Raw genomic sequence first — 26131 nt, 5'->3', positions numbered from 1 at the left:
AGTTTGGAGCTGTAATTAAAACCAGGACCCGTTGTTACGTATAAAGGCAAAACAATTACAGTTAAAAGTTACTTGGTTAAACATTGTGAAATCAGGATTTAAAAAATCTGCAACATTTACTCAACTGTAACTTCCACTTTAATCAGTAAGTCACTTCCTGCAGTGAAGCTTTTAGTTTGTAAAGAAATGTATTTCATAAAATAATCGCAGGTAAGTTCCGAGGTCAGGTGACTATTTGAAAATCAAACAATCACAAGCAGGACAGGACATTTGAGATGGAGAGAGAAGAAGATGAATGAAAACTCAACTTCACATCTGGAACAAACGCAACCGGCTGTAACACTAACATTATTTATTAAAATCTCAAAACATTAACAAACGTCATTAACAAATAATTTAATGCAGTTTGTACAAAGCTGATTCCTTGTATCGACAGGCACGCTGAGAAAACTACAGGAGGCGTCAGGCTGAAACCTCGTCCCTTAAACACTCGACATGATTTAAATAGTTATAAACTGAGAGGAGACGATGGAGTCACAGTTGCACCTCAGCTACAGCATCAAACTGAAAATATGAAGACATGAAAGATTTTTCAAAACGATGAATAAAACATGAAAATATAAAAAGGCCTCTAACGTTTTCCCAGTAATATCTTGAAGCAGAGTTTTACCTCCGTTTACACGTTTAACAACAAAATAATGTTATATGTTTTCTTTCTCCTTATTTTCATTTACGTTCGTCTTTTCTCGAGTCATTTTCTTTGCTCATTTTTCTCCTGTTTCAAACCTTCAAAGATCGAAGAGCAATCTACACGATCTGATTGGCCGAGAAAAGCAGACGTTCGCTGTTATGATCCCCATCATCAAAACTGGTTGCCATGGTAATATCCACAGAACACGTCCAGTGGTGGATGATTAGGATTTTAAAATCGAGCTGATCAAAGTTGATCCTGTAGAGGGCACTGTGGATCAAGGTTAGGAGAGCGGCCCCTACAGGATAAAGAGTGTAACAGCAGAGAGTCGATGGACACAGAGGAGGAGTGTTATTTTTGCATAGATTGAGGTTGTGGTTAAAATAAGGCAGCGCAGTGGAGTTTTACAACAGACTCTTTTTTTGAAATGTCAGACTTTGTTTTTTTATCGGAACCTATGAATGACAATAAAATAAAGTGACTCTTACTCTGAAATGTCAGACTTGTAACACCTGGTATGAGGAAGCACTGAAATAAATCGTGTGATTGGCAGGTGAAGGTTGATCATTCAATCAGAAACAAAACAAAAAACGCTCCATAATGTCTATGCCTCCGTCCAGTCTGTCTTTACTCCTGACGATGAGGCACACGCACAAGAAACATTCAGGGGTCAACGAAGGACACCATGATGTATCTGGTCCCCCTAGTGGTCGGCAGACCCTCATGGTAGTGGGTCAGACGCCCGGGGTGCATGAAGGTCCAGCCCTTCCTGGGAGACTCCACCTTACAGTCATAACGCAGGAACCTGCAGCCTCCACCCTGTGACACACACACACACACACACACACACACACACACACACACACACACACACACACACACACACACACACACACACACACACACACACACACACACACACACACACACACACACACACACACACACACACACACACACACAGTGATGAGTCTTTACGAAAGACGTGATTCTTCCTAAACCTTCAACTTTTTTTGCATGTACCTCGTAGTCGATGTTCTTCCTGTTCAGGGCAACATTGATGGTGAAGGTGGACGAGTCGTGATGCGGTCGCAGAGACGGCTGCTCGTCAGGGCGGTAACGGACCACAAAGTTCATTATGGCCTGGGCCTACACACACACAAAATCCCAATGATCTGTAAAACCATTCATGACTGATGCTGCACACGTCTAACTTTACTCTGGAGTAGTATCACGACTGTACTTTGAAGTAACTTTACTCTATAGTATCCTGACAGTACCTTGGGGTAATATCCAGGATATAGTTTTTCCGTGACAGGAGAGATGTATTCCTTGAGGAATTTGAGCCACTCCTTCTCAAAGCCGATCTGGTTCATGTGAATATCCACAGTGGGGACGTTTTCGTAGCCGCCGGCCAGACGCTCGTCCTGAACACAAAGAAAACACAAAAAGTTTCAAAGCTGAAGTTCTCAGGTTTGTTCACAGACGGTCGGTCAGACAGGTGAGCATGTTACCTTGTGTGATCCTCCAGACCACTGGTTGTTATCCTCCATGGTCTCCACCAGGTGATCACACATCTTCTCTGAGAAAGCTGGAAACCAGTAAACATCTGGACAGGGCTGAGACACACATATTGTTTAGTTACAGAACTTTTACATCATTCAACTAATATTGAAACAGAGCGTCAGAGACAAGTCATTTGTGAAGGATTTATTTTTCATCCCTGGGTTTGATGTTGCTTTGTTACCTGCTCCACGAAGCTCTTCTCATCTTCAAAGATCTTTGAGTAGTTCTCGTGGATGTACTTCTCCTTCCAGTCCTGTAAACACACACACACACACACACACACACTCAGCCCTGGTTTTCTCTCAGTTTATCTCATGTTCGTATGGTCACGTGTGCTCGTCTGACCACAGGGTTGTCGAAGATCTGCCACATGTCCGGGTGCAGCCTGGATGTGTTGAAGTTGGTCGAAGCCACCAGACGACCAAACTCGTCGCGGTTTGACACGAACATGAAGATGCCCTGTGGACACAGTTGTTAATTGCCTTTATATACAGTCACTGATCGTCTTCATATACAGTCTCTGTCCGTCTTTATATACAGCCTCTATGTTACCTGGTCTCTGATGCTTTTGCAGAACACCATGTCAGGGTCCATCCCCTCCCCCACGTACAGATTCATCTGGGACAGTTTAGACCGCAGCACGCTGCCTTTGATCAGGTAGGCCTGAGAGATGTACGGCACGTTCCAAAGACCACTGGACACACGTGATGATAAAAGTGCTTAGAACAAAATAAAATCTGGTGTGTGTGTGTGTGTGTGTGTGTGTGTGTGTGTGTGACTCACATCCTCTTTCCCTGGACAATCTCGATGTAGTCTTCGGATCTTGAGTAGTATCCTTCAGGACTTAGAGCGCCCCAGAAGTTACTCCACAGCTTCCCGTGTTTTGACAACATGGGGGCGATGACAGATCTTAGAGAGAGGCATGACAACATCAAACAGGTAAATAAATAAAGCTTCATTCCGAAAATATTAACATCACTTAAACAACAGTTTGTGGTTTAAACGAAACGTCACAGTTGAACGAGGACATCACTCAGTAGTTTATACCTTTAAATTCACGAAATCATGTTAATTCAGATCTGCATCACATGTTCTTTCCTGTCTCATATCACACCCTTTGTCTGGTTTTTGTGTAACCCTACATAATAAGGACTATAATACCCTTTAGGACTCTTTCACACCACAGCCAAGAAGAACATCATAATAGACGCTACATGAACAGGGTACGCACTTGTTTTCCTCGATCAGTATCCTCAGTGTGTCGGGATTCGTCAACGCCACGCCAGAGTCGATGCTGAAGTAATAATCACACGCTGGATCCTTCTTACACGCCTCGCTGCACACACGTACACAAACACATGAATATGAACTCAAGTTTATTATTTGTATAAATTATATATTGAGTGGGTTCCACTCACATAGCCATGGTTCTGGCTTTGTCCTCCTGCAGATTCTCCTCGGGTCCGACCAACAGGGCTTTGGGGAACAGTGACCTGTGACGCTCCCAGAATCTCTGAATGTGACGCTCGTGGTAAACGACCTGAATTACAGGTGAACACACACGTCAGAACAGTCGTGACCAGAACACGTCACTGAGTTTTCTCCTGTGTGTCTGCGTCTGTATCGTACGTTGTTGTGGATGAAGAGGTGGATCTTCGCCGCAGGATAGTTCAGCGTGGTTAGTCGGTCAAGGAACTCCTCCATGAAGGGAGTGGCTTGTTCGATAAACACAGCAACATGAACCAGGGGCATCTCCTCATCCTGAAAATAACACTTTCTGGTGAGTCAGTGCGAAAGATAAATCAGGAGCTGTCACTTCAGGGGAGCTCACTTACAGGAACCTCGTTATAGAAAACCAGGTCGTCGTCACAGATGCCACATCCACTCTCATAGGTCCACGCCGTGGGGACGTAGTTACCGAGGTAATTCAACTGCAGCTGCAGAGATAAAGACACGTCTGACATCTGATTGGCTGATCACCTCAAACATATGATGTTAATGTTTCAGTTACTGACAGCCCATGGTTTTAAGGGGATAGTTCAGCCAAAATAGAAAATTCACTCATTATCTTCTACTATCCCTTTAAGTCGCCGGATAATTTGATAGTTTGATTTTATTTCACAATAAGACAAACATTATACAGGTATTAGTCTCCGTCATGGCAGCAACATTCACAGAATCAAAAGTGTGAGATAATCTCGTGGATGTAGTCACTAAGATGCAGTGTCAATCACAGTCTCCCTACACAATCTAAGCATCAATCGTTTGTTTAAACCAGCTGAGCTCACGTCACATGGTTCTGATGGGTGACTGGTCGTTACCTTGGTGGGTCCGTTGCCATGGATAACAACAGGGAGTGTGTCGTAGGCAACGTTCCTCGCTCTGACCTTTGCCCTCTCAAACTTCAAGACGACTTCATCTGACGGACGGAGACGAAGGGTTAATGCCTGTCGACTGTGTTACGTATAGGTACAAGTGTGTGTGTGTGTGTGTGTGTGTGTGTCTTACCGACGGCTCCATTCAGATTCTGGAAGATTCTGGATCGATGATCCAGCGTCATGTTGAACTTGGTCTGACGAGATCACATCATCGACGTGATGTTAGAACATTAATTTGAATGATTTGATTCAATTATGGCATCACAGGAAGTTACGTGTAAAACATGAGACGACAACTGAGCTCTCAAGCGTTCACGTTGCTTTAACGTTTCTGAGACTTGCTGCTGGCAAAATCGTCATAGCGACAACAAACCAATCATAGACTGCTGCTCTACAAAGTAGTGGAGCTTCATGCTAACGTGCTATGCTAGCTGTCTACACCAAAGGGAAGTACAGCGTTAATAAACTGCCTCCTGACTTGTGTTTAACGTGTTACAGGTGAGACCACCGTCACATGAACAGAGAGCAGTTTAAGATCCATTTAAGGTGCATGTGGTGTATGATTGTTGTCATGGTGATTGTGTGGCGCCAGTTCACCCGCTGCGTCTTGTCCAGGTAGATCTTGGTGTAGAAGAGCTGGTCGTCATCGCTGTCCTTGTTCTTCCAATGCTGAACGATTGCGCTGAGATCTGGAGCGTAGCCGATGAATCCTTAAGAGAGAGGAAGAGTTTCTCGTCATCACTTTTATTTTACTTTCAGTTTCAATCAGTGTGTCTATGTGTAAGTGTGTGCGAGTGCGTGGTTTAATTTCAGACCTCCTGAGTTGAGGTAGCGTTTCCCAGAATGCACCACAGGGTACTTTGGGGCCAGTCTCTGGTCGGGCCAACAGAATCCCTCGGCTGAGAAAACCACTCGATGACCCAGACGTTTGAATTTGGAGAGCAGCTCCTCCGGGCCCGACGCAAAGATGACGTCATAACTACAGAGACGAGGGGAGAGAGGACAAGTCCGTCATCACATGATAAAGTTTCAGTCACACGTGTCACATTCTTTTGTAACTCAAGCGTCGTCAGTTTACAAGACACTGACGCCGCACATGTGTTTTTATGTCAAAGAAAATAACTGATGTTTCTCAATGTTTTCTACATCTCAGCCACAGACTGAACAAAGCTGGATGAGGTGGTGAAGGTGGACGTCTCCACTTCCTGGTTTTGTCAAAGATAGTTTCTCACACCCAAAGTGATTCTAATTTCACACATTCGCTAAAGCAACAACAACCAATCATAGTTTCCTGTTCCACAAAGTAGCAGACATTCATGCTAATGGTGCTATACTAGCTGTCTATTAAAATCCCAACCAGTTTCTTTTCTACCGATCGATTTATCAAAACAAGCTGCTGTAAAGCCTCTGATTGGTTGAGGCTGATGCAGTTGCAGACAACTATCTGTCAATAACGCCGCTGCACAGGTGCATCATGGTCCTTTTTACCTCCGTGAGAAGAATGGGTGAGGAAAAAAAAACAAGAAACAAGAGAAGAGTGAAATACAGAGGGAGGTGTGGTGGGATGGGAAGTGAAAAGAAACGAGGACAGAGTTAAATAACACACACACACACACACACACACACACACACACACACACAGTTTACCTGTCCACAAACATGATGATCATGTCCTTCTTGTCAGAGTGTTTGAGCAGCTCCTTCTTCAACCATCTGACCTTCTGACCTCCACCCACCGTCCGAGCCACGTCACCTCCCTTCCATTCCTCCCCCAGACCCAGCACCTGCACACGTAAAGATTTCATTCGTTAGATGTTGGTTTTCATTGTAGTCTATAGACCTGTGTGTGTGTGTGTGTGTGTGTGTGTGTGTGTGTGTGTGTGTGTGTGTTACCTTCACTGTGTAGTTGAACTCTCTGATCGTCCTCATGAAGCGGTTGAAGCCGTCTGTCTCCTCTGTTGCCGCGGTGATCACCAGCAGATTTTCTATAAGGACAATACAATGACATCATCAGTGATATCTATTTAATCAACATGAAATCAATCACATGTTTCTCAGTGAGGAGTTTTTTCTGTAGAGTCAAGAAGATGGTTGATAATTAATCAATACTATTGATCGGAAGTCAACACAGCAGCGGTATATTTAAAAAGGCGACTCATTAAAATTACTGACGGGACAAGAGGCTGAAGCTGTCGGAGCAGACAACAAGTCCTGACCTGACTCAGCGAATCCCCAGTCAGCAGGTCAAACTGGGGCAATCGTCAGTGAGAACGCTGCTCAGCCTCAACCTCCTCGCTGCCTCCAGGCTTTCGAGGAATTTAAGGCAGAGTGAAACTCGCCAGAAAAACTTTGGGAAAGGTTAAAGAGGTGAGGAGCAGGAGGGGGAGGATGGGGGAGGACAGACGCCTTCTTGTCCTCTGTCACCGTTGCTGAAACCACAGGGTCTGTGACTGATGACAAACTCAAACTCTCATCTCTTCCAGGTCCCTGAAGACCGGAGAGGATTATTCCCAGCTGCTGCAAACGTCTCAAGGGTGCGTTCATGTCACAAGGATTTTTGAATTAAAAACAAGTCCGGACTTATAACTGTTTGTTCACTAATCTAATGCTCAAGCGTTAAACAACTTTGACACAACTGTTTAAACACACACACACACACACACACACACACAGAGAGAGAGAGAGAGAGAGAGACACACACAGAGCTGTCTTAACCGGAAACTGTTCGTGCAGCTCTCTAATAAAACATAAAATCACGTAAAATCAAACCTGAAACAGAAATTGAACTAGTGTGGAGTACTGTAGTACTGTGGAGTACTGTAGTACTGTGGAGTACTGCGTCTGAAGGGGCTGATGCTGCTAGTAATACCATAATGATGTTACCATGGCAACCAAATGAAGCTCAATTTCTCCATTCAAACAAAGACTACTACCCCCCCCCCCAAACTGACAACACGCAAACTTCAGACACAAACCGTCTTTAAACCAATCAGGGTCAAGTATCGGGAGCCGGAGTCCATGTAAGAGATAAAGACCGGACGTAATTATGTCAGACAAAATTCTTTGGTCCCTAAATTACAATGTGAAAACAAAACTAACCAGATGAAGCCTGGTTCAGAGGAGAATCCTCAGTCGTTTTATTCTTAAGCGTGAGAATCTGACTGCTCTCTGCACTTTACATAAATGTAATCTGTCTTCTAAATGTGAGGTAACTGAGGGTCAGTGTCTGTCTCACTTTGTGTGACTGACAATAGAAGCTGTATTTAATATCAGAACAGAAATCTGATCATCGGGTCAGTGTCTGAACAGGAGCTCGAACGATTTATCAGCTGACACGAGTCACATCAGTGTCATCGACTTTAATTTATTTCTGCTCTGAACCATTAAACCTTCACTGTCCAGGAATCAATGATGAGAAATGAACATTACGTAGAAACAACTTTACATGTCAGAGTTATTCAGGTGATTTGGAACGTTCCCTCACAGACCTTAAACTAATCATTTCACAGCAGCAAAAGATTCTGAATGACAAAATGCTATAAAATAATTATTCTAACAGAGGGCTGTGATTTAGAGAAACATTGGATGTGAGAGTTATTCAAAGTTAGACATTTAAATTGACGTCATAAGTTCAGAGGTAGAAGATGTGGACTCTAACAATCAATGTGTGATATTTGAATTAATAGCTAAAGACATTTATTTGTGCCATCGACTTCCTGTTGGTCGAATAATCGACTGGTCGGTTCAGCGGTGGATCAACGAGCCTCCGGGCGACGAGGAAAGTTTTGAAGTTTGAGCTTCATTTATTTTCTACGCGTGAACATTCAGTAATAAACTCACGGTTTCCTCGAGGTTCGGGATCAAAAGAGACGTGACTGTGAATAAAGCGTAGTTAGCAACAGTTAGCTCGCAGAACCAGAGTCGGGCAGCTCCAGCGGGACATGGGGGTCCGCCTGGCCGGGCAGAGGACCCTCCGGAGCGGCCTTACCTGCAGAGAGGCTCCGCTGTTCGGCGGACACGGAGCTCTGGAGGAAGAAGAGCGGCAGCAGACAGAGGAGGCGGCGGGGAAACATGGCGGCGGATTGAAACGTTAACGTTCAGACAGAAACACTCAGAGCTCCACTTTCTTCTTCTTCTCCTTCTCCTCCTTCGTCCTCACTCCATCAGCTGCGAGACTCTCACGAGCTGCAAATGTCGCGATGACGTGAATCTTGCCGGGATGTCAACACGAGGGAAAAAAACTTGGTCCCGCCCCATTTCTGAGCATCGGCCAATGAGGAGAGACGTACGCGTGATCGACGGGGACACCGAGCAATCGGCGCGTAGAAGCGGCCTCGGGCCAGCCAATCAGCGGAGGACAAATGGAAACGGGAGGACGGAGATTTTTTTTTTCGTGGCAGAAAGTTCGTGAAAAACTGAGAAAGTGAAACTTTGCCACGTGTGAGGGAGGGAGGGGGGGGAGACAGAGGGGGAGAGAGGGAGAGAGAAGCGACTCGACTTCATGAACTCATTAACCTTTTATCACTTAACGCTTTAGAAATATTCTTCACGTGACATTAAAGCTGAAATGAAAAAAAAGTAAAAACTTAGAGGGAGAGACGTTTGAGAGATCGTTGCACATTTCACCCCATTAATATTATTGTCCAACGACAGGTCATAATAATAAACGTTGTTTATATAAAAGAACCCTCGCGTAATATACAGCAAAATCATTTGTGATGAAACGAATTACATAAATAAATATACATAGCAGGTAAAGCTAGGGCTGGACAGAACAGCCATCATGTAAAACGTTTAACATTTTTGCAGCAAGAGATAAACTGAAAAAGATCCGTCAGGAGAAAACTGTTACAGAAGTGAAAAAACTCAATTAGAGAAATATATCGCTATATTTTAATTTTAAAAACGTAGTTTTAAAACATAAGTTACACTTTATGAATCAATGATCTACATTTTTCTTCAACTTTTTATTCCTTTATTTTTCTTCAATTAATTAGCAATGTTGTGATGTCTTTGGTCCCGCCCCCCGGCTCTGCCTCCTGGTTGCCATAGTAACGTGACCACGCCGAAGCGGAAGAGCTCTCGTGAACAGGTGAAAAGTTTTTTTTTCTCGACATGAACAGACAGAAGTTCTTCACTTCCGCTGAGGTCTCAGCTCACAACACCGCCGACGACCTGTGGGTCTCGTTCCTGGGTAAAGTCTGCGACCTGACGCCCCTGATGAACCGGAACAAAGGTGCGTGACAGCCGCAGGGCGAGTACTCTGGAGTCGAGAACTCTGGTACTACTGTACTCTGGTACCACTGTACTCTGGTACTACTGTACTCTGGTACCACTGTACTCTGCCTGTTGCTCACTGGGAGACCTCAGGAGAACTTTTCCTCCAGTGGTTCTGCTCCTGTCATCATTCTGCCTGTCAGCTGAAAGCCACAGTACCATTTCTCTGATTACCCGTGTACTAACCTATTCTACCTGCTGGTGCAGTGGTTTAAAGTAACTGTGCTTTTACTCAAATATATTCAATTACATTTATTCAGTGAGTAAAACCTCACACGGTTTTATTTTATTAAACACGATTTATAAAATACGACAATTTGTTACAAAATAACGGTTTTCAAATATTTTACTTTTTACCGGATGTTATTCAGAATCTTCAGTCACCAGTTTAATTTCACAGTGAGATTTAACATTCAAAATAAAAATCAATGAAAATCAATAGACTTAAACGTGCAATAGGAATATATAAATGTCATGATACATGTGAAGAGACAGCTGTAAAATGTAAATGTTGTACTTTATTCATTCAGTCTATAAAATACTTACATGGAGACAATCAGTAACTGTGTATAAAAATTATAAGTGATTGAATTTAAAGACGCCCAGCGACTGTACATAAAGATGATGAATGACTGTTTAAAACACATTTCAGCTCTTGGGTTTGAATGCTCAGTTTTATATTTGTATTATTCTCTGACTCATATTTGAATATTAATAATAAAAGAGATGTAAAATGTGACTGATGAACATATGTGTGTTTCTGTGCAGGCGACGCTCTGCTCTTACCCATCATGGAGTCTGCAGGAAGTGACATCAGCAGCTGGTTCGACCCTGAAACCAAAGACGTGAGTGAGCAGCAAAGAGTCCCCTGTATTTTCCAACATGGCGGTCGGGCCTCTCTGACGGGTCCCCAGATAAACCTGAGGGGTCACATGATTTAAAGAAGTGAAAACACAGTTCTGATGATTGATTCTTTTCAAAAGCAGTAAAATGTGTATTATGACATGAAGTCGAGTAAAAGTGTTCAAATTGGAGATGCAGTGTAATTTAAATTTAAAAAATGTATGATCACTAGCGTGAGGTCAATCCAAAGTCCAATGACTTTGCCTCCAGTTTCTCAACTAAAAAAGAGGAAATAAAACCCAACTCCACAAGTTAGAAAGTTCAACAGAAAGAGGAAGCTCTCCTGGAGGGTGTTGTCCATAAAACCTCTGCACATTAAACCTGATTGAAAAAGCAAAAAGATTGAAAACAGATTGCAGGCATGAATCATCTTCCCGGCACATCTCATTACAAAAGTCTAAAGTGTCAGAACATTGAAATACTCGATAACTTTCATCCAAAACTTGGGTAAAAGAACTTGGCAATTTTTCTCTGCTGGATTTACCTGCATGTGTCCGTCCTTTGTCCTCAGATCCTGAAACATGTGCATCCACTGACTAACTGCGTGAGGTACTACACTCCCAGGGGGCGCTTCTTGCACGTCTCCCCTACTGGCCCCTGCTCTGATTGGGCCAGCGACTTTGGCGAGCCCTGGTGGAGGGATCGGCGCTATGAGGTGGGACTGTTGACAACTAAAGCCAGGTGGATAAGGGTCATCAACACGCTGACGTCACAGGAGCAGCAGCTGCAGGTAAACTGATCACACAAGGTGCATTCTGGGTAATGGAGTCTGAGCTTAGCCTGGCTTAGCACAAAGACTGAAAGCAGCAGGAAACAGGTAGAAACAGACATCAGTTACTTTCACTGCTCATCGATGCTTTGACTGAAGTGAAGTATTGGAGCACTGAGACCTGTGGATCTGTGAAGTTTATTCAGTTTGTGTGTAAATGTGGAGGTTTGTTTCCACCTGACATCCTGCGTTGCTCCTCAGGTGTGTTCAGAGGAGACTCTAGACGAGATCCTCCAGCGTTACCTGCGCCACAACTCTCACGCCCGCAGCTACACCTGGAAACATGACGGAGTCAGTCTGGACATGAGCAGGACGCTCAGCGAGAACAACGTCCCTGATGAAGACCACGAGCTCGAGGAGCTGCGACTGGACCATGACCTCTTCATTCCCGCCATCCTCCTCCACTTCAACGATGACCTCACAGAGGGATGACCTCTGACCTCATGAGGGCCCCCATGGACAGGTGTGACATCACAACTCGAGTGTCACCTGACTGGAAACTGAACTGCAGCTGTGAGAAAAGTAAATAAATAAAAATTGAAAGAGAGCTTCTTTTTTTTTTTTCTACTGATAATTATATTATAACACATTATATTATTTTACACTTGTGCTTCCAAAATATATATATGTAAATGTATATCTACACACACACACACACACTGTATATGTATGTGTGTGTAGATCTATACACACACACATACACATATATATATATTTCATGAACTCAAGTGTTGATATCAACCCAAAGATGGTTAAATTGAGGAAGTGGGATGTGACCAAGGAATATTTTTCAGTGTAAGAACAAAGAGGAAGTGTAATTGTCATACATTTATAAGATTCACAGGAAGCTGAGGAGGCAAACACTCATATGAAACATATGAAATTTAGTGAAGTGATAACTGGATGTGTTGATATAAAAGAAGAAACTGAAGAAACTGAAGAAAACGACCTGATTCTTCTTCACCCAACTTCAACAAGTGAGAAAACGTAAATATGATTCCTGTTAAAAATTAATTTTAAATGTAACATCTGAACTGGTTCAGTAAAAAAACGATTTGAGTCTGAGCTGCAGAAGAAAAATGTAGAAATAGAATCAGTTTGTATTTGAGTAAATGTCGTTGTCTTCATGTTAAAGAGTACAGAGACGATGATGCGCCTGAAGGAACTAGACGACAGCGGCCCCCCACTTAAAGGTATGTTTCACTGGAAATACCCTGAAACACCAAACAACGTCCTGACTGATGAAATGATCAACTCACTCTCTCTCTCTGTCGGTCAGAGTATCAGCCTGTCACTCTCTCAGGCTGCTACAGGTTCAGACGTTGGATATTTCCAGCTCTGACGGTGACAGTCATCGTGATTCTGATCATAACACTGGGAGCTAGCAGTGAGCATACACACACACACACACACACACACACACACACACACACACAATAACTGTACAAATGAAAGGATCATGTCAATTTTGCAGGAAATACAAGTAAGATGTAAACAGCATCTGATGAATCTGATTTAGTTTGATATTTTTGTGGAATAATTCTCATGTGTATTTGTGTGTGATCAGATGTGAAGACGTCAAATCACCTGTGGTCTGCGGAGAAGAGAATTTCCAACCTGAGCAATGTCATTGAGTCACTCAGCGCCTCACTACAGAACGCTCAAGGTGACTGACACACACACACACACACACACACACACACACACACACACACACACACACACACACACACACACACACACACACACACACACACACACACACACACACACACACACACACACACACACACGGGTCATGTATGGTTCCATTGTTGCCAGGGGGAGAAAACAATAAATGTGAAAAACATAAACGTCCATTGCGATTTAAATTACTCAGCTTAGATCAAGATAAGACAAAGTCAGTTAAGTTCATTATTAATTGTCACTAATGATTTACAAAAAATTCTGTATACTGTATTTTTTATTATTCATGGTGTCACAGATATGCACGTAAGCCCATGATGTAGCTTTGCAACATCCAGCATGTTTTTGTGCTCTGTTCCAGAAACTGCCAAAGAAGTTCAGAGGCTGCATTTCACTGTGGAGAACCACAAGGACCAGTTGACCTCAGGTATCACTCAATCAAAAAGCAAAAATACAGGAAGTCTTGCAGAGTGAATTATTCATTCCTGACTGTTAGCTGACTAATGTTGGGCGAGGTAGCTGACTGCAAGAACCAGTCAGTGCTACATTGACAAGAAATAAAAACAATTAATACTTAATTTCCTTTGTGTGTGTGTGTGTGTGTGTGTGTGTGTCAGTGTCGGAGGCATTGAAGCAGCTGTCGGTCTTGGACTCTCTGAGCAGTGGTTTAGCTGGGCTCAAATGTTCCCTCCAACACATCATCAACAACAGTACGTCCATAAATCATATTATTAACATGTGACTGCAGAAGACACGTACTCACGCCCATGTACCTGTCTCTGGACCTGTCTGTCTCTCAGGCTCAGTGTCGGACAGATGTTGTCCTCTGGATTGGAAACTCCTCGGCTCCAACTGTTATTTCTTCAGCATGTCCAGTTTGTCCTGGAACGACTCCAGAGTCTGGTGTGACAAACATGGATCTCACCTGGTCATACTCTCCTCTGACAAGGACTGGGTAAGTCCACCCGTCTCTCTGTGAGGAGCAGAGGACATCTCCCCTTGTTAAGCCATATGAAACAAACTGATTTGTGAATATGGACTATACCAATAAATCTTGATTGGTGATTGCTGTACTGACGCTGCGTCGTAACAGATGTGACCACAGGCTGGTTTTGACATCATTCAAGTGAGACAGTAACATGAAGACGACCTGGTCTCAACTGGAGATACTCACATAAATGATGGAGTCATCCGCGTAAAAACAGACTTTATATTGTTGGGAACTGTGTCTCTGTTCAGAACCTTGTGACCAATTACACAGTTCCTCAATTTTACTGGGTCGGTCTGAGTGATTGGAGAACTGGGAGCTGGGAGTGGGTGAACCAGACTCCGTACACCATAGAACGCAGGTACACCTTCAGTTTCATGTGAATGCAGCAGTTGTTGTTTTTGTCAGAGAAACTCAAAGAAATACATTCACACTAACACACGATCTAAAGTATGATACGTGTTCACAGATTGTTGTGTGTCATGTGGTTTTCAGACACTGGGTCCCCGGTCAGCCTGACAGCTGGACCCATCACGGCCTCGGGCCCGGAGATGAAGACTGTGCTCACCTGCACATGAACGGCCGCCTCAACGACCTGCACTGCTCCCAACGGTTGCTATTCATCTGCCAAAAACACAGCAGTAACATCTGAGCAGATCGTCCCGGCTCCGCCCGCACGCCACTTTCTGCAAGGTTCACAGATACAAAGTGAAAAATGATCTGAAGTTGAAAACATCAGTGATGAGCTGCTGTCAATATATCTGGTGTTACAATAAACTGTTTGGAAAATAAATGTTTTTCTCCCTTTTGTACAAAATGTGGTGGAGTGCACAAAGTTTTGCTTAAAGGTTCAGTGTGTAGAATTTAGTGATATCTAGTGTTGAAGTTGAATGTTACAGCTGAACACCCCTCCCCTCCCCCTCTCCTTCCAAACATGAAAAAGAACCTGATGTAGACTTTAATTATCATAAAAACTCAAAAGGTGTTTAGTTTGTCCAGTCTGGACTAATGTAAAAAACATGGCGGCCTCCGTAGAGAGGGTCCCCTCGATGTAAATATAAAGTATTTCGATATTAAGTATTTAAATATAAAGTATTTCAATATAAAGGGCCTTTTTCTGGGGTAAATAAAACTACGATTCATACAATTTAGATGAAACGAACTAGTGAAAACATCCTGAGGATTATTCTACACCTCAATCTTACACACTGGAACTTGGAAAGACGAGGAGATTCCATGAAGCTGTAAGCAGTGTCCTCAAGCTCTCAGTCAGGCTCCACCCCCCCCCGCTCCTCCAAATATGGCTACTTCTGTTTTCAAAAACCAAAGATGGCGCTGGACAAAATGTCAAACTGAGGCTTCAAAATGTCAGTCATGTGTTCAACGGAGACGTCCAGAGGAAACAGGAAGGTTCACAGGTGAAATCGTTAAGAATAAGTCTCCCTCCTCGAGCTGCGACACGACAAACTCAAAGAATCAGCATTTAGAGACACTTTACACAAACGCACACACACACACACACACACACACACACACACACACACACAAACACTGTGTTTTCCTGTTCAAAGTGCGTTCGCTGGTCAATGACCCTCGGCTGCTGTTTGGACTGTGACAGTTTTGTCGGGCTTCATCGCAAAGAAGAAGAAGGAAGACACACCGGGTGAGGAGACATCGCCATGACTACTGAATACCATGACAACAGTGAAGAGGACAACAGCTCGTTCTGGAACAAAGGTACCTGTCTGTCTGTCCAACTGTCTGTCTTCACATGTGGCTGAACTATGAAGCAACTGTTCACCTTCTGAATATAAATTAGAAAGAGTCTGTCTGTCTCCACCTCTCTGTCTCTGTCTCTGTCTGTCTGTCTGTCAGAGCCTCGACCTGTCTATTTCTCAGGTGTCCCCAGGTTCAGACGTTGGATATTTCCTGCCCTGACAGCGACAGTCATCCTGGTGCTGATCATAGCACTGGGAGCTAGCAGTGAGCACGCACACGCACACTTTCTGTCATCTCAGTTAATTATTATCACACCGATGTTTGTTCAAGTCTTCTCGTTTCTGATAACTTTTTTTTTAATTAGTTATTGATGATATAAAATCAGGCTAAGACTCATGAGTGGTCAAACACGTGTATGGACGGCACCTTGACACCACGGCTCCACAGCACAGACTGACTGCCAATGACGTCATCCACACAAGATGGCAGCGTCAAGATAAATTACGAGATATTTTGTGAAAGGACGTGTCGCCCATGTTTGTTTACAGCTGATGATATTTATATATATAGTGTATATTTATATATATTTATATATACAGTCACTGATTGACTTGATGTAAAGTTATCATTTGTGAAAAAACATGTTTATTTTTGTTCAGACACGAAGACGTCAAATCGACTGTGGTCTGTGGAGGAGAGTGTTTTGAATCTGACTGAATCGGTGGTCGTGGCTCAGAAGCTCAGTGCAGGTAACGCACCTCGTCCTGTCAGTCAGAGGATGAGATGTCAGCGGTGATGATGGACAGTCGGGTTCTTCTTCTCTTCTTCTAGACGCAGCCGCAGACGTTCGCCGGCTCAAGTTTTCTGTGGAGAACAACAAGGACCAGTTGACATCAGGTGTCTCACTCACTGCAGATTGATCATTCCTCCAACAGCAACATTAACAATCCCTCATGATAACTGTGTTTGTCTTGTGTCTGTGTGTGTTTGCTCAGTATCCGAGGCCCTGAGGCAGCTCTCGACCCTGGACGCTCTCAGCAGGACGGTCACTTCACTGAAATGTTCCCTCGAACACATCATCAACAACAGTACACCCACACGACCACACCTCCATCTTTCCTCTCCTCAAATTCTGAAACACTTCCATTTTTTCACTTCGCAAAACTATCTCAACCTCATTTTCACAAACATCTGAACTTTTCGAAAACATTTTTAAAAAATTGGCTCAAATTCCAAACATGGTTCCCCCTCTAAGAACGTCGACCAAACACGTCATCACTTTGGCGTCTAAATGTGAAGCCTCAGATTTTCTCTATGTGTCTCTCAGGTTCACAAACGAGCGGCTGTTGTCCTCTGGGTTGGGATGTTTTCCAGACTTCCTGTTATTTCTTCAGCAGGACGCCTTTGTCGTGGCACGCTGCAAGAGACTGGTGCAACGAACACGAATCTCACCTGCTCATACTCAACATTGACAAGGAGTGGGTGAGACAGCCTGTCTGTCTGTCTGAGCTGGTTTTGACACTGAGTCGCTGTTTAAACACGTTTTGTCTTTTTAACAAAAAAAAAAAACTTTTAACGGGTAACGTTGGTCATTAAAGTTAGACTGTTACTTCAGACCAAACATGAAAGATGGCGTCATCTTCTCTAGGTTTGTTTGTGTTTAGTGTTGGAAGTGGACGGAGCACAGCGACAGAGTTCATGTATTTCTGTGTATATGTCTCTCTGGTCCAGGACTTTGTGACCCACCATTCTAGCGGTGCCTTCTTCTGGATAGGTCTGACCGATGAGAGAACAGGAAACTGGGAGTGGGTCAACCAGACACCGTACGTCATGAACCGGAGGTGGGCTGTCACAGTGTTTCTTTCTTTTCTTATTCCATCAGTCGTTTTTTAATAAACGTAATTGATCTTTAAACCAGTTGCCTGTGAACCTGGTGTTGGGATAAACTACTTTAATGAATGTCTGACTGCGTCTGGAGGCTTAAATGTCTGTAACATGGATGAAGTAATTTTACTGGAGAAAAGTTCATAATTTTTGGAGAATAAAGATGAAAAATATGTTTTAGGAATTAACCACAGAGGAGATCTGGTGCTTTGGAAGTGGACTGTGAAGTTATGGTTAAATCTGGGTCATATTCAAAGAGCTTTCAGAGTTTCTCACGATTTTACATCCAGAAGGAGAGAAACTCCAGAGATCAGAGTTCTCCTTGATGGTTGTTTACTAAAAGAAGTTTTCTCATTGAATTACTTTACTAATTTAATTTTCTCAAAATGTCAGAGAACACTTGGGAAACATTTAACTTCTAGAAACAAAATCACAGGAAATGTGTTCAGTTGGAAAACAACACAAACATTACGAGAGATTTCTAAGATGTTACAGGTTTTTATAAGATTGTGTTAAAAAGAGTAACACAAACACACCTGTGTGTTTCCAGACGGTGGAAACCTGGTCAGCCGGACAGTTGGATCCATCACGGTTTAGGCCCCGGAGACGAGGACTGTGCTCACCTCCACAGCGACGGACGCCTCAACGACCTGCACTGCTCCTCCATGTTGCGCTTTATCTGCCAGAAACACAGCGAGCACAGCTAAAGACCGCCTCCTCCGATCAGGCTCCGTCTTTATGCTGCTCACTTCATGCGTCCACACATGAAGACGCCATTAAACAGTTTGATCCAACGAATCAGACTCGTCCGTCTTTGTTGTGTCAGCGACGTTGATCTGTGCACTTTTTCCTCCTGTGGACTCAAACATGATTACAATTTGGTGGTTAAAGGTCAAAGGTGAAGGCAATATCACAAAACACGATTTTGGCCATGACTCAAGAATTCGCAGTTATATTACGAAAAAATATAAAACAGATGTTTTAAAGAGTCTGGACGGACATGGACGTAAATGAGCTGCTGTTTTAGAGAATTAAAGGTAAAGTTGTGATGTGCGTGTTCAGATTCTGGGAGTTGAAAAGACGAGCGAGGACACGACAGTGAGGGTGCAACAGAGTTTATTAGACTGTAAAAGTTTTTCTCAAAAATAAAACTTTACACAGTTTTGTAGAAAACAAAGAAGTGTGAAAGGAGCGGAAACCTTCAGTTTACAACTTTAAACAAAAACTAAAGCTTTTTAAAAGAACAAACATTCAGATGTCCGAACACTGGAGACAACCACAGACCTTTTGGCAATAAAATGTCACTTTAAGAAAACTTCTTTTCTTGAATCACACAGAAGCTTTAGTGTCTGAACAGGAAACACGAAAACACACGACCCTGGTCAAAGATTTAGGATTTACTGAGTTGGGCCGGGTAATGTATCATTAATATATTAGCATTTAAATCAAGTTTCTGTAAATTTCGAGGCTTTATTTCTCTTTCAAAACCTTCTCGTCACAAACAGGGTTAAAATACTGAACTCTTTTATTTCTTTAATTTCATTTTTTGAACCAAAATAATCGGAGTAATTTGGATCCAGTCAATACAACACTCTTTTAATATTTGAATTTTGCAAATATTAGATAGCTAATAGCTAATATAATAATGATAATAATACTTATTCTGAGGCCTTTTTTATTAAATACGTAAATTATTCATACGTAAACACAACACTCCTACTGTTCTCACATACTTTTCCTACTATTAGTATTTTACTGACACCACCTATATACTCATATAAATATAAATATATAAACTTAAAAAAGGGAACTGAACTTGTTTCAGTTCAAATGAAACACTTTGACCAAAACATAAATGGCAGCGTTCCACTGACGTCTGGATAAAATCCACCAACAGACTGCGAACGAAGGAGTTTTCAAAGTTGTCAATGTTGTTTTTCAGATGTAGACAAATTACTTAAAAGATTCAAACTCACAACATTTATTAAAGTGCTTCAGTGTGTGTCTTAATAAATAACTAGAAATACTTTGAATTGTCCAATATCTGAACTTAAACAACAATAAGTTATAAAATCTCCCATCGGGCGATGAGAGTGTGTGTGTGTGTGTGTGTGTGTGTGTGTGTGTGTGTGTCAGTTGGGCAGCTGAAAGGCTCGGCTCAGGATGAGTTCAGTTCTGGTTCCCCCCAGGTGACACGCCTCCAGGACGCACACCAGCCTCTGATTGGTCAGCTGCGATGCCAAGACGGTGAGGTCAGCTGAGAGACAGAAAGAGAGAGTGGGTGTGTGTTTGTGTGTGTGTGTCTGTGTGTGTCTGTGTGTGTGTGTGTGTGTGTGTGTGTGTGTGTACCTGGTGAAGGTGGAGGTCCATGTGAAGAGAAGGCTCCGTGGGATAAGATGGAGGTCCAGGTGTTGGGGTGAGGGAGATCAGGAGGAGAGGAATGAGGGAGGAAGACGACGTGGACCGACACGGAATCCGACAGAGCTGAAACACATTTCATATTATTAATAAACTGAGTTTAACCGATTTCTGGATAAACAAGAAGTGTGTGTGTGTGTACCTCTCAGTCTCAGAGTGTAGTAGTCATCGAAGGCAGGGTCAAACCTCCCAGGGTCCGCCCTCCCTCCCATCGCCACGACGACAGCCTGCTCCTCCCTGCTGGCGTGGTCGTAACGCATCGGCAGTGTCTCCTCGGCAATGGGTGGGAAGGCGGGAAAGAGGGGAGCGGTGACGAAGGACGAGGCATCATCATCATCGCTCTCATCCTCATCAGCGTTTGAGTTTTCTAGAAACTCCATGGAGGCTTCGAACAGGATGACTGCACAGAGGACGAAGATTCACCATCATCATCATCATCATCATGATTTTTATTATCATTATTTATTATAATTGACATTTATGAAACACACTCTTTATCTGCTTTGCCAAACTTTATTTAACGTCACTTCTTGAGACCATGTTTATTTTTAATCACATGCGAGGACGACATTTTTCATCAATCACGGGAGAAACACACACTCACTCACCTGTGTTGTTGTTTTGTTCTGGTTGTAGTGTGACACTCGGATGTCTGAAGAATGAGACAAAACTATTTGTCATTTTCAGTTTTAGTAACATTTATAGGAACAGATCAACATTTAGTTCAATCATCAATTTCTTATTATTTTCAGATCAAATGTTTTTCCCATTCAACCCTTGAAGAGAGTTTCTGCTTTAAGTGTCCATGAGACAAAAACAAACACACACAGGTTCTGATGAATAAAAATATTTCTTGCTGAGTAAATCTGATGATGCTCACCTCTTCGTTGGAGTTTCAGGCTGAAGCAGCAGTTTCCTCTTACACGACCTCCTGATGGAACAAACAGATCGACTGTGAACACAGAGTTTAACACCGACTCAGCTCCGACAAAGAAATCATGTTTTAATGTCTCACGCTGCTCTGAGGTCCACAGGACGAGACGCCATCTGACTGAAGGCTGAGGACGGAGAGGTTGGAGATAAAGACGAGGGGGAGGTTGAGAGAGGAGGTCTGAATGAATGGGGTGTGGAAGGGAGAGGCAGGAGGGAGGAAGAGGAGGAGAGGGACGGAGACGGGTGAGAGGAGGATGTAAGGAGACGAGGGGAGGACGATGAGGAGGAGCAAGATGCAGCTCTGTCCGTCCAAAACAAAGAGCGATCCTCCTGCAGGAGACGAGAGACGACAGGTGAGTCAGCACCTGGTTTTCTCCTGAGAAATCTGACATGACAGCAAATTAAACTTTTGTAATCAACCTCGAACTGATCACATGTCTGATCAGAGACAAAACAGCCAATCAACATTCTACATTATCTTTAAATCACTTTATTCAGAGGTTAAAAAAAAGAATGTGAAAAAAATATTATTTTATCAGTGTGAGAAAATCAAATCTCTGAAATCGATAAATAAATCTCACATATTTTTATTTGATAAAAAATTAATAGTGATGAAATTATAGGAAATACTTTTCTGTTTGACAAACATTTATTTAACGTCTCCATGGAGGAGGCGGGTGTATGACCTGTACTGCAGCCAGACACCAGGGGGCGATCCAGATGATTCTGCTTTAGGAGGCTGTCATGTTTATTTACGGAGTATGTTGTGACCATGGAGTGTGTGCGTGTTCAACAGTCACCTCTCCTCTGCGGCTGTACGTAACCATGGTTACTGTTGCCTGAATGCAGAAGGTGCGTCTCTCCCGATAACAGAGCCTCTCCAGCTCCCTCTGAAGCTCCGCCCCTCTAAGGAAACCTGGTTCACCTATAATCACACACACACACACACACACACACACACACACACACACACACACACACACACAGTAGATAAAAGTGAACTTTTTAAAAATATAAGTTAACGACTTTAACGGATCTGACCTCTTCGATCTTTCATGTACGTTTCCAGGGAGACCGGAGGAGGTGGGTACACGTAGAATCCTCCAATCAGAGCCCTGCTCAGCACCTGTCCATCATCCTGGCTCCTCAGCCACTGAAGGAACTGTCGAACTGGCCGGACTTTACGATAACTCATCTCTGAGTGGTGGCCCAGCCCTGACAAAATAACCAATGATGAGAGAAGACCAATAAAGTGATGATGTAATGACAGAGAAGACGACTGGTGTAAAAAACTGAGGTTTAATCCATAAGTGTTATGCGTGTTTCTACCAGCAGGGGGAGGGACGGGGAGTGTTACCTGTGCAGTACACCTGAGTGTTTACTGTGTTTGTCAGGAAGCAGCAGTTGTGAGTTTGATTTGCAGACTTGATCAACTTCAGTCTCGTACAAACGACCACAGACACTGAAACAGACACAGACTTTCTTTAAACATTTAGAAAATATATTTCTTCGTTTTAAATCTAAAAATATTTATGTTTCCTGAACTGAAACCTAACGCCTGTGACCATAGAGCTAAGTAACTGAAGCAGAAACCACGCCAAACACTCAGTCTGACTTACAGACTTCAGAATAAAGATGGACGGCATGACAGCTCCGCAACAGTGAAGTAATCACTACTGCACAAACTATACAGCTGCGATCCTGCCGTGTTCCTCAGGACTTTAGCCGTAGGTCATGTCTTTTGTCTTACATGGGTGGAGGTTGTGGTGTGTTTCAGGTTGAGATGTGGAGAAGAGCTTCACGTTGATCGGCTGATCGCTGGTGCCGTCCTCCAATTGCAGCCAGCGATACTCCAAAAGCTCTGCCCCTCGACCATCTACCAATGAAAACAGAGATTGCTGAGATGACGGGTTTTTGAAATTAAAAAAAATAAATAATTGAATTGCGGCAACATTATTAACTTGAACCGGTCAATGATTTACATATTTTCTAGAAAAATTAATTTGATTGTTCGGTTGCTGAATTATTTTCTGTTGCTGATCGATTCATCGCTGCAGAAATAATTAAGGACGTATTGCAGGAGTAACCATGGCAACCCTCACCCTTGCTCCTCATTCGCTCTGCTCGTCCTGTGAATGTCAGCAGGCCAATGACATCACACACGGCGCTGTGAGGACGGTCCAGGAGCTCCTTACTGGAAAACAGTGTGTGTGTGTGTGTGTGTGTGTGTGTTTAAACAAAGTGAAAACATTCTGGCCAATGTGTGGTTTGGTTTAGACGTGGTTTGAGGTTGAGGTCAGAAGGAGGTTTGAGGTTAGGAAATGCATTATGTACAGGGGTGTGTGTGTGTGTGTGTGTGTGTGTGTGTGTGTGTCTGTGTGTACCTGTTGTAGAAGCTGTAGATTGGTGCAGGTGGGAGATACTCGGGTGAAACTGAGGATTCTGGGAGAACAGATATCTGTGCAGCAGGATTCCTGCTGTTAACGCTGATCTCTGGACAGAACAAGAGTAACAGAGTGACACGTCTGTTTATTTAAGAGCTGAGAATCAATACTAGTGCTAAATTAGAATCCACGTTTAACAGGAAGAGAATGAATATGGGCAAATTTTAGTCCATTTTACTTTAAAAATGCTAAATCGAAATTTTGCGTAAAATGATTTATCTGCTGTGGATGTGGGGAAACAAACAAACTCAACTAAACCCTTTGATTCAGAAAGGTCAGGTGGAGGAAAAGTCCCCACGTGACCTTGAGACAGGTTTGTGTGTACCTATATCATCCAGCTCAGCCTGGTAATGCTGTTTGACTCGATAGCGTCTCAGGCTGATGACATCACCCGGCTTCAAACAGCGATACCAGTTGACACACACACTGTTCCACAACACCACGCACACACCTCCTGTCCGGTCACACACCTCCAACACCGCCTGAACAGAAAGAATGTTTGGTGTTCAACAGGGATCGATCTCAGGTCCGGTTTTATTTACATCATTTACACAAAATAAAATGACCATTACAACTGCGTGTGTGTGTGTGTGGTCACCGACCTTATAAGGACATTCACAGTTTCGGTCAGTTCTCCCATAATACATCAGGTGTGACTTGTTGATGATGCGTAGGATCAGACGATGCTGGACGGCGCCCCTAGCAACGCTGCGATGACCAGACAGGAAGGAGTCACGCAGCTCAGACACTGTCACAGCAGGTCGTTGCCCTGACAACACACACGCACTTACTTGATTTCACCATTTTAATGAAACGTTCAATCCAAACTAACAAAACATTTTTTTACTTGAAACATGAAACTTAATCGATGTTTTTATCATTTTCAAACACAAACAATGACAATCCCACCTTCCTCCTCCTCTTCATCATCATCTCCATGTTCCGCCTCTTCCTCAGTGGGCGGGGCTTCCCTCCACACCTCCCCGCTGTAGTCCACATTGTTCCACTGAGGGAGGAACACGCTCCTGCTGGCTCTCAGAGGAACCAGAGGACCTGTGGGGTCAATCAACCAGTTTAACGGTTCTACTCCACAGACTGTAAATACAGATACAACGACATGACGGCTCCTAACAGTGAAGTGTCTCGGCCCCCCCTGGTGGCCGGCTGTAGTACATGTCATGGACATGGACCAAACTACGAAGAACTAAATAAACATGAAATAAATGTTCGTCAAAGACGTGTTCAGTCATTTCAGGTGGTTCTTATCACACTGAGGTTTGATTTCCTCTCTGACTGTACCTGCAGCGTCTGAGGATCCAAACCAGGGCAGAGAGTCTACGTCCACATCAAACCTCCTGACTCCATCGTCCTCATCATCACCTCTGACCTCCACGCTCTCCAGTCTGTAGCTGCAGGAGCAGAAACATTGACCCCGATCCGTCATGACACACTGACACGTTCACCTGTCACTCACTCACCTGTCCGTCTGCGCAGAGGCCCTGGGGCATGCTGGGTGCTGAGCGCTCATGGCGGGGGCGAAGGTGGCATTCCGAAGCGTTGATCCGGGCCGCAGGACGTTCCTCTCCACCAGCCGGTTCAGACCAGGATCCAGAGTCACCTGAAGCCTGCAGTCGCCGTCTGTCAGCGTGATGTCATACAGGTCGTCACCTGGAGTGAACAGAGACATCAGAGACATCAGAGACATCAGGGACATCAGGGACATCAGGGACATCAGGGACGTTACAGTCAGTGATGTATGTCAGAGTGTGAAGGCTCATTTACAGAGACAGACTGTTCTTCCTCTCATTCTGTCCATACTGTCTGAATGTCTTACAGATCAGGACAAAACAAAAGAGACAGAGCAGCACCACGGGAAGGGGGGGGGGGGGCTGTCAGAGACTCTTGAGTCTGTGTTGCCCTCTAGTGGAAGTGTTGCTGAACAACCATGCCAACGTAAACACACGCTGCAGCATGTGGGCAGTGACGGAATCGTACCTGTGTGTTTTTGTAAGTGAGCCTGTGGACGTGTGTTGTGTCTCACCGCTGAGGACAGCCTGGGGGAAGTAGACGGACGAGCCCTGGTCTCTGCTGTAGCGCTGCAGGTCCACCACGGACAGGAAGTCCCTGCAGACGGCGGGAGAGGACGAGGACTCCTGCGAGACAAAGACGAGGAGACATCAACCAAACATACGAGGATCCGTAAACAGGGAGAAGTTAGTTTGAAGCCGCTGGTGTCGATGATCTGGTTCAATGAAGTGAATTCATTCTACATGTTACACACATGTTACACACGTGTTGGAGGAAAACATGATCTGACCTGGTTGGGTCCGGACCGGGACCTGGACCGGGACCGAGTCAGGGTTCTGTGGAAGACGCAGCCCGCAGCCGCCATGTTGGACAGGCGACAATAACAGTGCGGTGCATTGTGGGAGAGAGCGCAGTCTTATATACTGTCTCTATGTTAAATCAATGATA

General features: G+C 43.8%; 4 protein-coding genes and 1 pseudogene across 8 annotated transcripts; 3 read left to right on the top strand and 2 right to left on the bottom strand.

Annotated features, from left to right (window-relative positions):
• Positions 1–335: 335 nt before the first annotated feature.
• Positions 336–10826, bottom strand: plod3 (procollagen-lysine, 2-oxoglutarate 5-dioxygenase 3). Of its 3 annotated transcripts, none has more exons than XM_020108507.2 (19): positions 10699–10826; positions 6529–6620; positions 6283–6419; positions 5451–5614; positions 5233–5345; positions 4766–4829; positions 4579–4676; positions 4093–4194; positions 3887–4018; positions 3676–3797; positions 3489–3593; positions 3041–3166; positions 2810–2951; positions 2603–2716; positions 2439–2510; positions 2206–2310; positions 1972–2118; positions 1715–1840; positions 336–1510 (listed from the first exon to the last, which is right to left on the bottom strand). In XM_020108507.2, exons 1-19 carry the CDS (start codon positions 10724–10726, stop codon positions 1355–1357), a joined length of 2145 nt encoding a protein of 714 aa, XP_019964066.2. In that variant the 5' UTR covers positions 10727–10826; the 3' UTR covers positions 336–1354. The 3 variants fall into 3 exon arrangements, with proteins under 3 accessions (XP_019964066.2, XP_019964065.2, XP_069375090.1); XM_020108506.2 differs by lacking the exon at positions 10699–10826 and adding an exon at positions 8624–8864; XM_069518989.1 differs by lacking the exon at positions 10699–10826 and adding an exon at positions 6852–8841.
• cyb5d1 (cytochrome b5 domain containing 1) lies at positions 9088–12106 on the top strand. 2 transcript variants are annotated; one of them, XM_020108509.2, is made up of 4 exons: positions 9088–9871; positions 10681–10757; positions 11327–11545; positions 11786–12106. In XM_020108509.2, the coding sequence occupies exons 1-4, from the start codon at positions 9751–9753 to the stop codon at positions 12014–12016; spliced, it is 648 nt and encodes a 215-aa protein (XP_019964068.2). In that variant the 5' UTR covers positions 9088–9750; the 3' UTR covers positions 12017–12106. The 2 variants fall into 2 exon arrangements, 1 of the variants encoding a protein (XP_019964068.2); XR_011239967.1 differs by having other exon boundaries at positions 9658–9871; positions 11327–11632; positions 11786–11922.
• Positions 12107–12420: 314 nt separating this feature from the next.
• Positions 12421–15051, top strand: LOC109643396 (C-type lectin domain family 10 member A-like). 2 transcript variants are annotated; one of them, XM_069519021.1, is made up of 9 exons: positions 12421–12561; positions 12720–12777; positions 12864–12971; positions 13152–13250; positions 13632–13697; positions 13888–13980; positions 14071–14225; positions 14510–14619; positions 14754–15051. In XM_069519021.1, exons 2-9 carry the CDS (start codon positions 12732–12734, stop codon positions 14908–14910), a joined length of 834 nt encoding a protein of 277 aa, XP_069375122.1. In that variant the 5' UTR covers positions 12421–12561; positions 12720–12731; the 3' UTR covers positions 14911–15051. The 2 variants fall into 2 exon arrangements, with proteins under 2 accessions (XP_069375122.1, XP_069375121.1); XM_069519020.1 differs by having other exon boundaries at positions 12421–12571.
• Positions 15052–15609: 558 nt separating this feature from the next.
• On the top strand, positions 15610–18655 carry LOC109643401 (hepatic lectin-like; annotated as a pseudogene).
• A 305-nt stretch (positions 18656–18960) lies between these two features.
• Positions 18961–26128, bottom strand: LOC109643397 (RPA-related protein RADX). The gene is made up of 19 exons (XM_069518979.1): positions 25974–26128; positions 25698–25809; positions 25135–25324; positions 24956–25065; positions 24566–24709; positions 24259–24425; positions 23982–24138; positions 23597–23705; positions 23315–23406; positions 22963–23088; positions 22570–22674; positions 22254–22427; positions 22013–22137; positions 21295–21542; positions 21160–21210; positions 20888–20931; positions 20422–20679; positions 20211–20345; positions 18961–20118 (listed from the first exon to the last, which is right to left on the bottom strand). The coding sequence occupies exons 1-19, from the start codon at positions 26046–26048 to the stop codon at positions 19994–19996; spliced, it is 2547 nt and encodes an 848-aa protein (XP_069375080.1). The 5' UTR covers positions 26049–26128; the 3' UTR covers positions 18961–19993.
• Between the last annotated feature and the right edge of the window lie 3 nt (positions 26129–26131).

This window comes from Paralichthys olivaceus, chromosome 22, assembly GCF_024713975.1.
Source record: "Paralichthys olivaceus isolate ysfri-2021 chromosome 22, ASM2471397v2, whole genome shotgun sequence".
Taxonomy (NCBI): Eukaryota; Metazoa; Chordata; class Actinopteri; order Pleuronectiformes; family Paralichthyidae; genus Paralichthys; species Paralichthys olivaceus.
This window is presented reverse-complemented; position numbering and strand designations above follow the sequence as displayed.